This window comes from Oncorhynchus mykiss, chromosome 11, assembly GCF_013265735.2.
Source record: "Oncorhynchus mykiss isolate Arlee chromosome 11, USDA_OmykA_1.1, whole genome shotgun sequence".
NCBI lineage: Eukaryota > Metazoa > Chordata > Actinopteri > Salmoniformes > Salmonidae > Oncorhynchus > Oncorhynchus mykiss.
In genome coordinates, this window is record NC_048575.1 from 36,344,726 (window position 1) to 36,359,327 (window position 14,602).

Consider the following 14,602-nt stretch of genomic DNA (forward strand, 5'->3'; position numbering starts at 1 on the left):
ACCATGGCAGGAGTGAAGGTAGTGGGGTACTGGCGCATGGGCAAGGTTGGCCCCCCCCTCTCCCTCTTTCCCTCACGCCATACATGCTGGTCACCTGTCCCCATCGCCAACCCATTTAGACTGAATGTTCTCAACCATAATTAAGGCAGAGTGAGAGGGACAGAGAGTTGTACCCCTCTCTGTTCCTGCTGTTCATTGTGGAGGGAGGGTGGTGTAACAGTCTGAGGAGACACGAGGGAGAGGAGACACAGGAGAGGCAGAGAGGGAGGAGAGAGAGTGGAGGTGACATCTGCTTGTCTTGGGAGGCAACCTTAGGCTTGATCCTGCAGTGGTTATTCAGATGCACCAAGATCAAGGAAAATGGTTTCTGGTTTGGTAGCAAGCATCGTGCACTAGCTGGTCTCTGCTCTGTGGCCGCGAGCATGGTTTAATTGGTTTCTGTCAGGTTTTTTGGGCATTCAGAAGACAATTTTTACAATATTTTCTTGGGCATTCACTGGAGCTTCATTTAGGTATGTATGCTTTTTGTTGGTTTATTTATGATATTTTTCATTTGGTGCACTTTTACATAGTTGCACATCAGTAACTAGCAACATTACTTCATGACATTGCATTATACATTACTTTGTTAGTAATGAACTGACAGTCATTTTAATTCCCTCCAGCTTACGGTGGTTTTTGTTTTTGTGAGACATTAGAATTACATTTTTGGGAGGACCAATGATATGCCTTGATCTATTCCTGCTCTTGATTGGAAGAGGACTTCATCGTTTGCTGGTGTTGCCTCTGAATTATGATGCCAACGTGGACTTCTTGCTCTTAATTCAAATATCATGCAGGCTTTACTTTTGAGAAATGAACGAACTGTCTACGTAGATTTGTAACAGTAGATAGAGTGTGTCAGTATTTCTTTAGCAATTGGATTTGTAGGTACAGTATGCGTGTACAGGATGTGTGTCACGCTGAAGTTGTGACACGTATGTTCTGTGGGTGTTAATGAGCCGTTAGAGGTGTGAAGAACCTTGAAGGCTGCAGGGTATAATGGCAAAGCCAAACGATCCGTAACCGCTCTTCACCAGGCAGGTTGCAGCCACCAATATCAGCGGGAGCAGCACCAGTCTCAGATAAAAGAGAGACCGCTGGAGAGAGAGGTAGGGGGAGGGAGGGAGAGAGTGGTTAGTGAGTGATAGAGGGGAGACACAGGGGTAGAGAGAAGGGGAGTGAAGGGGAGTAGACAGAGAACAAGCCGGTGTAGAGTAGTGTGTGAGAGGCGGCGAGGCAAATCTAACCACGTTCTGTTGTATTCCCCACCTGGGCTCTCCAGCTCCCTCCAGGATCCGATGATTACAGGGCAGTTGAGCAAGCCGCTGCTCTCCCTGCGCAGCGAGATGAGCGCGGCAGAACTCCGGGCAGAGGACAAGGCGGCCACCCCAGACAGCAAGCTCAATGACGAGCCCCTGCTCCTGTCCTCCGAGGCCACGGGCAGAGAGGACACTCCCAACAAGCTCTATGGTGAGTCCACTGACAGGACAGTTCTCCTTCTCTGCTCTCCTTTCTGAGACTGGTCGTGGTATGATTGACCAGGGAAATGCTCTGTCTCTGTGTGTTTTGGAAAGGGTGTCTGAGACCAGGTGCTACTGGAGCAGGTTCTAGAAGAGTGTAATAGACCAAACTAAGTTGAAGTGCAAGGATTCAGGGGTGGATGAGGTGGATGCAATAAGGCTGGTTACCTGATTTAGAGTATGCAGATGTTGAAGATAAGTTCTTTAGGTGAGCTTTCAGGTGACATGGTGTTTTACACGTTCATTATGTCGTGACTTTTTTCACTGGAAATATCAATGAAGTCATATCCTACAAACGGTTTGAGGTCTTGTTATGAGTCTTCTGTTAATTGATTCATTTATTTCCTTATAGGCTACATCTTGAGAAGTTTAGTTGTGGTAATTTTCAAATAGATTGCCGCGAGAGTCGCAGTTGAATACTCAAAATGTCACACTAGAATTGTTCATGTAATTACGTTTCATAGTGTGCCTTTAGGCCTACACATTTAGCAATTAGAGTTAGTATAGTTCACATTGATTAGATTGGTAGGAAAGTGACCCTTTCTTTCAGAAACATCTTGGAATATCTTGGAATGTGGCATTTTATCATTTGTAGCAGGTGTGAAAGTGAAATGTGTGAATGTTATGACAAAATATGCCAGATAAGAGAGAATTTGAGGAAACATTGTATCAGAAATGTGTGTGCGTTCTCACTTAAATATACCTATATATTGAACAGTGGTGAGGGTCTTTGGTTTTGGCTTTGGTTTGTGACATTTCCTTACGCTTTATATTATCTGCAATGGTGGGTCATCACAGTTTATAATTTTTTAAGCAACTAAACACATTTTTTTGTAGGTTAATTGCATATACCGGTATGAAGATGAATTGATATTTATAAAAATGATACATGGTAAACACATTTAAATTACTCATGACATTAGCAATTTATGAATATAAAGGAAAAATGGCCTATTGCTCTGATAGGGAATTACATATCCTTACCACAAGTAGACCAACATAAGAGATACTAATTTATTTTTATTTCTGTCATTAATTCCATGTCCAGGTTCAATTACAGTTGTGATCAAGTTAATCAATATGCTTTTGATGAACCTAATTTACTTATACAGACAGTCTAATTTAATCCTAGGTCATAAGGATGAAATGCTAGGTCTAATGAGATTAAAACAATTGTTTTGTAGAATGAAACTATAAAAGTCATTGCACCATGTCTAATATAGACTGCTGTAACATGTAGATTCAGTCTCAATGTAAATGTTAAACACTGCCTCATTTCAATTTGTTTGGATTTTGGACTGATCCTTTAGGATGGAAGTATAAGCGTTACGTTTATAGTCAATGCTGTCGCAAAATAATCGGAACAAATTCAGTCACTCACTAATCCTTATTTACACCAAAGTACATTTTTTTTGTACCGTCAAAATAAGATTAATAAAAAAACAATGTAGCGATTGGAACATTGTGATATGTAATATGCATCTAAGATATGAATTTATGAATCTATTAGTGCAAAATTTGGTTTCGGGCATTTCAATTAGATTTTTGTGTAATGAAATGCATTAATATAACAATTACTGTATGTCATGGATGGTCTAAAGTGTACTTTTTGTGTTATCCTGACGATAGTGCTTTGGATGTATAACTATCGCTGAGGACACCATATGTAATGCAGTTACAGCGTGTGCCCTTGGTGTGAGTAGATACTGGATGGGATATGATGTGGTCGATTTAAGACATTTTACACAGAGAACAGCTATTTCAGGGTACAGTAATTTTACACTTAGTACACATCTAAACATGCTTGTAAGGTTATGAGTCAGTACTCGGCATTGAGGATGTAATACGTCTATTTCTGAAGAGGCCCATGGACATCATTGTAAAATATTATTTCGCACTCACTAAAATTCCATGAACCCCCTTCAAATTACAGTAAAGGTATGCTTGTCCGGAGAGGCTTTTCGAAAAGTAAGTGAATTGTGTCTTCTAGATATCATTGATACAAACTACTACAGTAAATCAAATCAAATTTGATTTGTCACGTACACATGGTTAGCAGATGTTAATGCAAGTGTAGCGAAATGCTTGTGCTTCTAGTTCCGACAATGCAGTAATAACCAACGAGTAATCGAACCTAACAATTCCACAACTACTACCTTATACACACAAGTGTAAAGGGATAAAGAATATGTACATAAAGATATATGAATGAGTGATGGTACAGAATGGCATAGGCAAGTTGCAGTAGATGGTATCGAGGACAGTATATACAAATACATATGAGATGAGTAATGTAGGGTATATAAACATAAAGTGGCATAGTTTAAAGTTTCTAGTGATACATGTATTACATAAAGATGGCAAGATGCAGTAGATGATATAGAGTACAGTATATACATATACATATGAGATGAGTAATGTAGGGTATGTAAACAGTACTACTAATACTTGATTAGATTGGTAGTAAATATATATTTTCATATTAACATAATACATTATAAACAAAATAATGATAGTAATATAATACAATTAAAAACATATTTGTTCTGTAACTTAAACATCCCATGAAAAAGCAGTACCAAAAGAAACAATACCAAAACAGTACACAGTGACTCTGACGTGAAGAGTGCAGGATTGTGAGTGACAGCAGTCACCATATATATATGTAGGGCTCTATAAAATCTGTTGCATTTTTTTTCCTGATTCCGTTTTTTCCCAAATTCTGTTTCCTCAGTTTAGTTTTGCCAGGTTTCTGCTTTCCACTGTTTTTCTTTTTTTTCTCTCTCTAAAAAAACACAGATGTTCTAAATCCAGAACAATGCTTAAACCACATCAGGATCCAACTTTTGAGGTCTTGAAATTATTTTTGGGGGTGCAGTTACCCTTTAATTCCAGTGTGCACCTAGCAAGAGGCTAGCAACAGGATGTTGCTTAGCAGTGTTTTTGTAGCGCACACGTGATAGTAGAGTTTACATAACAAATACCCACTGGATTGATGCAAATAATCATTCTAGAATTCTGCCAGTTAAGCAAAGGCTACTTTGTAGGTATCATTTTTGGGAAAGCCTTTCCATCTACCAGAAGACTTTTCGTTAGCATCATCGCTACACAAAGTGGTAGATGCGCGCACCGCACATACACAGACGGGGAATTCTCATTGCCTCTTCAGAAAGCTGCAGGAAATACGAATCACTGATGCATTCTGTTCATGTCTTATAATAAACTTGAGCTAATTAATACATTTTCAATACATTTAGTAGATTCCCTATTAAGTTCAATAAATTGTTTTATATTGTTGAATTCTGTTGTAATGGCTGGATTCCACGATTCCTTCCACGTTCTCCACATCGCAGATTTTATAGGGCCCAACATATGGTATAGTTGTATTCACACCCATTTACTTTTTCCACGTTTTGTTGTTACAGGCTGAATTTAAAATGGATTAAATTGAGATTTGTGTCACTAGCCTACACACAATATCCCATAATGTCAAGACGCAATTATGTTTTCAGACATTTTTAGTAATTCATAAAAAAAATTAAATCTGAAATGTCTTGAGTCAATAAGTATTCAACCCCTTTGCCATGGCAAGCCTAAAAATATACTGATCAAAAATATAAACGCAACATGCAACATTTCAAAGATTAATAATTCATATAAGGAAAACAGTCAATTTAAATCAATTCATTGGGTCTTAATCTATGGATTTCACATGAGTGTGGATCAGAAAACCAGTCAGTATCTTGTGTGACCACTATTTGCCTCATGCAGCCCGACACATCTCATTCGCATAGAGATGATCAGGCTGTTGATTGTGGCCTGTGGAATGTTTTCCCACTTCTCTTCAATGGTTGTGCAAAGTTGCTGGATATTAGTGGGAACTGGAACACGTTGTCGTACACATCGATTCAGAGCATCCCAAACATGCTCAATTGGTGACATGTCTGGTGAGTATGTAGGCCATGGAAGAACTAGGACATTTCAGCTTTCAGGAATTGTATACAGAGCGACATGGGCTATGCATTATCATGCTGACACATGATGTGATGGCGGCGGATGAAGGACAATAACCTAAAAGATAAGGCCAAATATACACTGGAGTTGCTTACCAAGATGACAGTGAATGTTCCTGACTGGCCTAATTACAGTTTTGACTTACAGTGGGGCAAAAAAAGTATTTAGTCAGCCACCAATTGTGCAAGTTCTCCCACTTAAAAAGATGAGAGAGGCCTGTAATTTTCATCATAGGTACACTTCTACTATGACAGACAAAATTAGAAAAAAAATCCAGAAAATCACATTGTATGATTTTTAATGAATTTATTTGCAAATTATGGTGGAAAATAAGTATTTGGTCAATAACAAAAGTTTATCTCAATACTTTGTTATATACCCTTTGTTGGCAATGACAGAGGTCAAACATCTTCTGTAAGTCTTCACAAGGTTTTCACACACTGTTGCTGGTATTTTGGCCCATTCCTCCATGCAGATCTCCTCTAGAGCAGTGATATTTTGGGGTTGTTGCTGGGCAACACAGACTTTCAACTCCCTCCAAAGATTTTCTATGGGGTTGAGATCTGGAGACTGGCTAGGCCACTCCAGGACCTTGAAATGCTTCTTACGGAGCCACTCTTTCGTTGCCCGGGCGGTGTGTTTGGGATCATTGTCATGCTGAAAGACCCAGCCACGTTTCATCTTCAATGCCCTTGCTGATGGAAGGAGGTTTTCACTCAAAATCTCACGATACATGGCCCCATTCATTCTTTCCTTTACACGGATCAGTCGTCCTCGTCCTTTTGCAGAAAAACAGCCCCAAAGCATGATGTTTCCACCCCATGCCTCACAGTAGGTATGGTGTTCTTTGGATGCAACTCAGCATTCTTTGTCCTCCAAACACGACGAGTTGAGTTTTTACCAAAAAGGTCTATTTTGGTTTCATCTGACCATATGACATTCTCCCAATCTTCTTCTGGATCATCCAAATGCTCTCTAGCAAACTTCAGACGAGCCTGGACATGTACTGGCTTAAGCAGGGGGACACGTCTGGCACTGCAGGATTTGAGTCCCTGGCGGCGTAGTGTGTGGTACTGATGGTAGGCTTTGTTACTTTGGTCCCAGCTCTCTGCAGGTCATTCACTAGGTCCCCCCGTGTGGTTCTGGGATTTTTGCTCACCGTTCTTGTGATCATTTTGACTCCACGGGGTGAGATCTTGCGTGGAGCCCCAGATCGAGGGAGATTATCAGTGGTCTTGTATGTCTTCCATTTCCTAATAATTGCTCCCACAGTTGATTTCTTCAAACCAAGCTGCTTACCTATTGCAGATTCAGTCTTTCCAGTCTGGTGCAGGTCTACAATTTTGTTTCTGGTGTCCTTTGACAGATCTTTGGTCTTGGCCATAGTGGAGTTTTGAGTGTGACTGTTTGAGGTTGTGGACAGGTGTCTTTTATACTGATAACAAGTTCAAACGGGTGCCATTAATACAGGTAACGAGTGGAGGACAGAGGAGCCTCTTAAAGAAGAAGTTACAGGTCTGTGAGAGCCAGAAATCTTGCTTGTTTGTAGGTGACCAAATACTTATTTTACACCATAATTTGCAAAGAAATTCATTAAAAATCCTACAATGTGATTTTCTGGATTTTTTGTATCTATCTATGATGAAAATTACAGGCCTCTCTCATCTTTTTAAGTGGGAGAACTTGCACAATTGGTGGCTGACTAAATACTTTTTTGCCCCACTGTAAATCAGCTTGAAAATCTAGGGCAGGACTTGAAAATGGCTGTTTAGCAATGATCAGAGCTTGAATCATTTTAAAAAGAAAAATGTGCAAATATTGTACAATCCAGGCCTGCAAAGCTCTGACAGACTTGCACATAAACACAGCTGTAATTGCTGCCAAAGGCTATTCTAACATGAGTATTCAAGGGTGTGAAAACTTATGTAAATGAGATATTTCTGTATTTCACTTTCAATACATTTGCTAAAATTTCTACCAATGTTTTCACTTTGTCATTATCGGGTATTGTGTGTAGATGGGGGAGATTATTTTTTTTAAATACTCTTTTATTTCAGGCGGTAACACAATTCTGGGGGGAATAAGTTTGTTACTTTCTGAAGGCACTGTATGTGTGTGGTTTTACTGTAGGTTTATAGGTGGCAACAGAGCATGCCTTGAGCTCAGATTGTACCAACAAAACTGAAAAATATATATTTCTTACAAATAGTATTATACTCACCACATATACACACAAAATAGGTTACAATACCATTTGGAATCTGTATTTGGCCTGCAAAAAAACATAACTCCTTTTCTAATTGAATGCTGTCAGCACAGCAATCCGGAATGTTTTTATGTCTCATTTCTTTCTTCTGTATGTCAAGTTCTAGTTAAAGCAATAAGACCCGGAGGGGTGTGGTATATGGCTAATATATTATGGTTAAGGGCTGTTCTCATGCACGATGCAGCGCAGTGTGCCTGGATACAGCCATGGTATATTGCCAATATACCACAAACACCCATATTGAAACACCCATAACCCTTATTGCTTTCATAAACTGGTTACCAACATAATTAGAGCAGTAAAAATACATGTATTGTCATACCCATGGTATACGGCTTTAAGCCAATCAGCATTCAGGGCTTGAACCGTTTATAATAATTGCCATTATTGTTACTTAATTTATGTGTGCTAGGCCTACCTCGTGCCAAAAACACAAATATATCGTGTTGGCTTTCTATACTCACTATATAATCAGGGCTAATCTAATTTTGGATTCATTCTAATGATCAAGCACATTAAACCACTTACACGCACGCATCAATCAGTACAGATCCATTGCTGCTGGCATCCTTCAACACCATTGGTGCCCTCTTAGTCTACCTGTTATCACACAATAAGAGTTTCAAAAAACATGGTAGTGTTACATTGGTCATGGAAAGACGAGAGAAAGCATTGCTATTTGTTTTGTCATGAATAATACATCAAAAACAGCTATCCCATTATGATGAAGCATACAATAACAAGGTACTTTAGGGTGTGTGTGAGTGTACGTGTATTTGTCTGTCTGTGTATTTGTCTGTGCGTGTATTGGTCTGTGCGTGTATTTGTCTGTGAGTGTATTTGTCTGTGAGTGTATTTGTCTGTCAGTGTATTTGTCCGTGCGTGTATTTGTCTGTGAGTGTATTTGTCTGTGAGTGTATTTGTCTGTGAGTGTATTTGTCCGTGCGTGTTTTTGCCCGTGATTGTATTTGTCTGTCCGTGTATTTGACTGTCCGTGTATTTGTCTGTGAGTGTATTTGACTGTCCGTGTATTTGTCTGTGAGTGTATTTGACTGTCCGTGTATTTGTCTGTCCGTGTATTTGTCTGTCCGTGTATTTGTCTGTCCATGTATTTGACTGTCCGTGTATTTGTCTGTCCGTGTATTTGTCTGTCCGTGTATTTGTCTGTCCGTGTATTTGTCTGTCCGTGTATTTGTCTGTCCGTGTATTTGACTGTCCGTGTATTTGTCTGTCCGTGTATTTGACTGTCCGTGTATTTGACTGTCCGTGTATTTGTCTGTCCGTGTATTTGTCTGTCCGTGTATTTGACTGTCCGTGTATTTGTCTGTCCGTGTATTTGACTGTCTGTGTATTTGTATGTCCGTGTATTTGACTGTCCGTGTATTTGTCTGTCCGTGTATTTGACTGTCCGTGTATTTGTCTGTCCGTGTATTTGACTGTCCGTGTATTTGTCTGTGAGTGTATTTGTCTGTCCGTGTATTTGTCTGTCCGTGTATTTGACTGTGAGTGTATTTGTCTGTCCGTGTATTTGTCTCTCCGTGTATTTGTCTGTCCGTGTATTTGACTGTCCGTGTATTTGTCTGTCCGTGTATTTGTCTGTGGGTGTATTTGTCTGTCCGTGTATTTGACTGTCCGTGTATTTGTCTGTCCGTGTATTTGACTGTCCGTGTATTTGTCTGTCCGTGTATTTGACTGTCCGTGTATTTGTCTGTCCGTGTATTTGACTGTCCGTGTATTTGTCTGTCCGTGTATTTGACTGTCCATGTATTTGTCTGTCCGTGTATTTGACTGTCCGTGTATTTGTCTGTCCGTGTATTTGACTGTCCGTGTATTTGTCTGTGAGTGTATTTGACTGTCCGTGTATTTGACTGTCCGTGTATTTGTCTGTCCGTGTATTTGTCTGTGAGTGTATTTGTCTGTCCGTGTATTTGACTGTGCGAGTATTTGTTTCTCTGTGTGGGTATTTGTTTCTCTGTGTGGGTATTTGTTTCTCTGTGTGGGTATTTGTTTCTCTGTGTGGGTATTTGTTTCTCTGTGTGGGTATTTGTTTCTCTGTGTGGGTATTTGTTTCTCTGTGTGGGTATTTGTTTCTCTGTGTGGGTATTTGTTTCTCTGTGTGGGTATTTGTTTCTCTGCTTCGTGTATTTGTCTGTGTGCATGTTTTGGGATCAGACAAGGGGACGATAGTGTGCAGTCTGGCAGTGGTGTGTGTGCGTGTATCTGTCTGTTTTTGTGTGTCTGTACAGTTCGCATGCGTTTTGAGACTAGACAAGGAAGTGGCGTAAGGTGAAGATAGTGTGCTCTTTGACAGCGTTGTGCTCCATTGTTACTTACTGCTGAGAAATATGACGGCTCCAGCTGTCAGTCAAATTATTTTTTTAGGATATCCCAGGGCTAGGCTCTCTAAAACAAAGACTAGTGTACCAGGTAATTAATTCATCTCAACAGTGTTACAATTCTCTGCAATAAGCATCAAGCGGTCTTTCAGTTCACTTCCAGACTCATGGTTACATGTGAAGCCCGCTGGTCCATGTTTGCCTGTACCTCTCGCTCTGTCTCTCCCCCCCCATTTCTTTTGAACAGAATGCCGATTGGCGAACTGGCAGCCCGGCCCGAGGAACAATCCCCCCTCCTCCCAAATTACTCAATTAGCCCATGCCAGCTAACATTTTTTAGATCGCTAAGTTAGTTTAGCGGCCATTAAAACATGTAGTAATCATGGTCAAATTACCAACCTGGGGGCCCCCATTGATTTAGTTCGTCACTCTCACTCAGATATCATATTAAAAACTTCAAACATTTGATTCAAACAAAATTAGTAGAATTGCATGAAGTTAGTTAAACGATTACAAATTATCCTCTACTCTCCATAGAAAAATGTGTAGAATTGCAGGAAATGAACTGTAAATCTTTAAAATGTTTTCTCCGCTGTCAAGTGGGTGCCCCATAACAACATTTCGCTTAGGGCCCCCAAAAGGCTAGGGCCGGCTCTGACTGCATGTGAGGGTATGGAGGTGGGTACACAGACCCTGCAATAGCTCATGATGAGTTCTGATGTTCTGTGTCCCCCCCACCCCCATCAAAGTTACCCATCCCTGCAATACGCCTTTCTAAAACGGCAGTCTTTATTTTTACAATACCGTATTCCACATAACTCTGTTGTCATTTTATATTTCATATCAATTCACCAGCTGTCACCTTTATTGTGAATTCAGCGGTGTGCTTTGGTAGAGGTTGTCTTAAGATGTGGTTGACCCAAGCTGCCCTGGTGTTTCTTGTGAGGCCGATGGAGCGATGGCATGGCTCGGCCCGTAGGCTGTGCCGGGGGGGGGGGGGAGCGGCTCTGGGCAGGCTGGCACGACCCACTTGCCCTGAGACTAGGCACAGCTTTGAGACAGTCAGGATATGTGGTGCAGTCAGGAGATGGAGAAGAGAAAAGAGAGAGAGAGAGAGAGAGAGAGAGAGAGAGAGCGAGAGAGAGAGAGAGAGAGAGAGAGAGAGAGAGAGAGAGAGAGATCAACTCCTCTGACAAAGCAGCACAGCTCCCTCACAGGGCATAGTGGATGACAGGAGGATGGTTTCTCACAGGAAGGTAAAAGTCTAATGTTATGCCAAGGTTGTACATGCATCTATGTACACACACACACGTTTGTTTATGCATGTGTAGCCTATGTTACAGTATTATTCTTAGCTTTAGATGTGGGTGTAGGGCAATGTTCTCTTATCAGCCTCCTTGTTATCAGCCTCCTTGAGTCTCCGTTGCCGTAGACAACAGATGCATGTTCAGTAGGCCTATTCTAGGGACGGTATGGATATGCGTCTCTTTCGGGTGGCTTACTTTTATAAAGATGCAGATTTGTCAATGAGATTGTATTTCTTAATCAGAAATACAATGAATAGTCTTCAAGTCACGGTACCCGTTGTTTAAAGTGGTCGATAATGTGTGTGAATCTCCAACGCTCCAGCGTTTCCCTCTCGAATGTGTTGAGAGTGTCATTTTTTTGTGTCCAAGTAGAGAACATTTTGGGATGTTTAGAGAAATCCTGACTCTTGATATTCTCAGTTACAATTTGACCCCAACTCACTATCCAAGAAAATGATGGTAATTTATTTCAAGCTATGATTGCCCATGTATCTCCACACCACCCTCGGGATGGAGTACGTATGTATTAAGTTCAGCACTTTTGAACAAACCCCTTCTCTGCATAACGGTAATTGAGCTAGTCATATGAGCCAGTTCAGATACTCTAGATTTGATTTGGTTTAAGAAGTCCCCTGGTATTAGACAAAAATACACCGTGTTATTTGCTGTTGACGGACTCAAGAACTCCCCACCCATTTCTCGAGGCGACTCTTCACAGTGTTCGCTGGCTTGCCCGTTTCAATTAATAGAACAGCAAAGGAAAGTTGATTCTTTACGTGTGTCATTTTCATCAGTATGTTGCTGGATGGTGACAATGTACTCAATGTACACATAACAGTGGTGTTTGTCAGAAAATGCACAATACAGGTTCACACCATCAATCTGAAAATATCCACGCGGTGGTCAACGAACACATGTCCTTGGCTGTATGGTTGAAAGTGTCTATATTCAGCTGGGATGCGAGGAGCTATAAAGAGTGAATGTTCAGAATTCACCAAGTATAATTTGTTAGGTGCTAACTTTGTTGAGGCAGCGGAGGAAAATAACCAAAAGAGTGTGAGAATGATATTCAGTGATTCTTTATTCAGTGACTATTCCTGTGTCAACAAAGTGAGAGAGTTAAGGTTCAGTTAGGTTATTTGTGAGGAACTGCTTTGTATAGAGTACAGTGATGCTTTTGGATTTAGTAGGATTTTTTTTACAGTTAAGTGGATACTTACTGAAGTTTGATTTCTGCAGGAAAAAAAGTGTTGATTGAAGTGAAGGTGTCAACTTTCTTAGGGTTCTCGAATTTGGTTGATTGCTGTGAGTAGGTTTGCGAAGGGAGTGTACGCTACTGGAAACTTTACCAGTAAACTACCAGAATTTTGGTATCTTTCAAGGATTTTATATAATCTATCACGAGTCATCTAGTGGCCCGTTTGGGTACTTCAGATTATCACAGGTGTCTATAATTATCTCTGGCCCTCTCTCTGGCCTTATCACATGTAACATGCCAATGTAAAACATTATTCTAAATATAAACCATCAACTTAGTCGATTCCATTGGTGTTCAATATGAGGGGTAAAGCATTTAATATACTTCATCTTTTTTAGACTTTTTTACTATGTCAGTATGTATTTGTTGTCAATGTTTTGGGTCAAACTGTTGGGAATTGTGAAAAAAGTCAGTAGTTGGACGAGTTGCAGAGGTAATTGAAAATAATGCCAGTGTAGATATTTTTTCTCTCTTCATTAATTAGGCTATTTTCTCTTGTACCTTATGGTCAATCTATTAGAAACTCATGGACAATATGGACACAGATATAAAACATTTATACTATATATGAATAAAAAAATGTATATTCAAATATGAATTGCTAAAGTTACAATAGATTGCCATAGATTTTCTGTTAATTACCAAATTACTGAAGATTCCGGTAACTTTGGTAAATGACCAGTCGCTTTGCAAACCTAGTTGTGAGGGCCCAGGCGGTTGTATAAAAGGAAACACTGGTAGACAATGTCATTAGTAATGTTTGTTTGTAAAGAGTAATGAGTAATGTTTGTCTACCACACCCAGCCATGCTCGTTTCACTGGTGAAATGGTTTCTCTCCTTTTTAAAAGCTAATTCCTCATGGCTGTGCAAATAGTCTTCCACTCCAGCTATCAAAAGCCATGAGGCACCACAAACATCCTGAAAAGTGGATGTTAGGTGGGAAAGCTCGTCCCCGGCATGAGGACGAGATGGCTGGGCTGTGTACAGATTCTGTCTTCCGCTCTCAAGCAAATCTCCCCTTTCAAACATCAACAGACAAGATAATAAGACACTCAGAGCACAATTCGGTATTATATTCCGCAACCACAGGCTCCTCTTGTCAGTTTGCATTTACTCTCCCTAGGATGTGACGCTTCCATCATCATGCCGTCAAAAACAGCCTGGCTAGAACGACAAGGCCACTCATTTCATACACTTACTGTCTACATGAAATGGCCTGCACTTATACCGATTCTGCCAAAATGGAGGAACATTTTCAGAAAGGTCACCTACAGACTAAAAAGAGGAGAGAAAAAAATAATCTTCTATCGATTTATGCGATTGGGGGTCATTCCGAAGAAAAAGCCTAGAAAGACTCACGTCTTTATTTGTTGTGTTTTGTAAGATCAGTTAGTCATTCATTTCGATAAGTTAAGATATTTATGACTAAATGTGGGCTTTTTTTTTTTTTACAATCCGGTAGCTACTGTACAGTACCTCGCTAAAATCACTTAAGTGAATTGGATTACTGTGATAGTTGTCCTTAATACCAGTATAAAAATATGGTTATCACTCGGAAGAAACTGTTCGGCATGTATTTCATTTCATACCAACATTCTCTACAACTATCTCCTACTTCTTCCTTATCCCCTTGTTCCCTTCAACTCCCCCCCCCCCCCCCCCCCCCTCTGCATACACAGACACACACGGCTGGAGGCATCCCTCCCTACTCACCGTTTTCTTTCTGTAAATCAGCTTAGTGAGCAGGGTGAGTGAGTGGAGCTGTTTGGCTGCTTGCTAATGCAAAGAGGCCTGTAATGTTCTGATGCGCAGGGGTTAAGTAATAAAGTGGTAGAGGCAAGTGTGCAAATGGGACCGG

General features: G+C 40.4%; 1 protein-coding gene across 2 annotated transcripts in view; it reads left to right on the top strand.

Annotated features, from left to right (window-relative positions):
• The window catches only part of LOC110535637 (POU domain, class 6, transcription factor 2-like), a 117,176-nt gene continuing 102,574 nt past the window's right edge, over positions 1-14,602 (top strand). Inside the window, exons 1-2 of one of the 2 annotated variants that reach the window (XM_036935370.1) lie at positions 1-512; positions 1,325-1,512. In XM_036935370.1, the coding sequence (XP_036791265.1) occupies positions 1,341-1,512 (172 nt within the window). In that variant the 5' untranslated portion in view covers positions 1-512; positions 1,325-1,340. The remainder of the gene's footprint in view (positions 513-1,324; positions 1,513-14,602) is intronic. The other variant, XM_021620750.2, reaches the window with a different exon arrangement.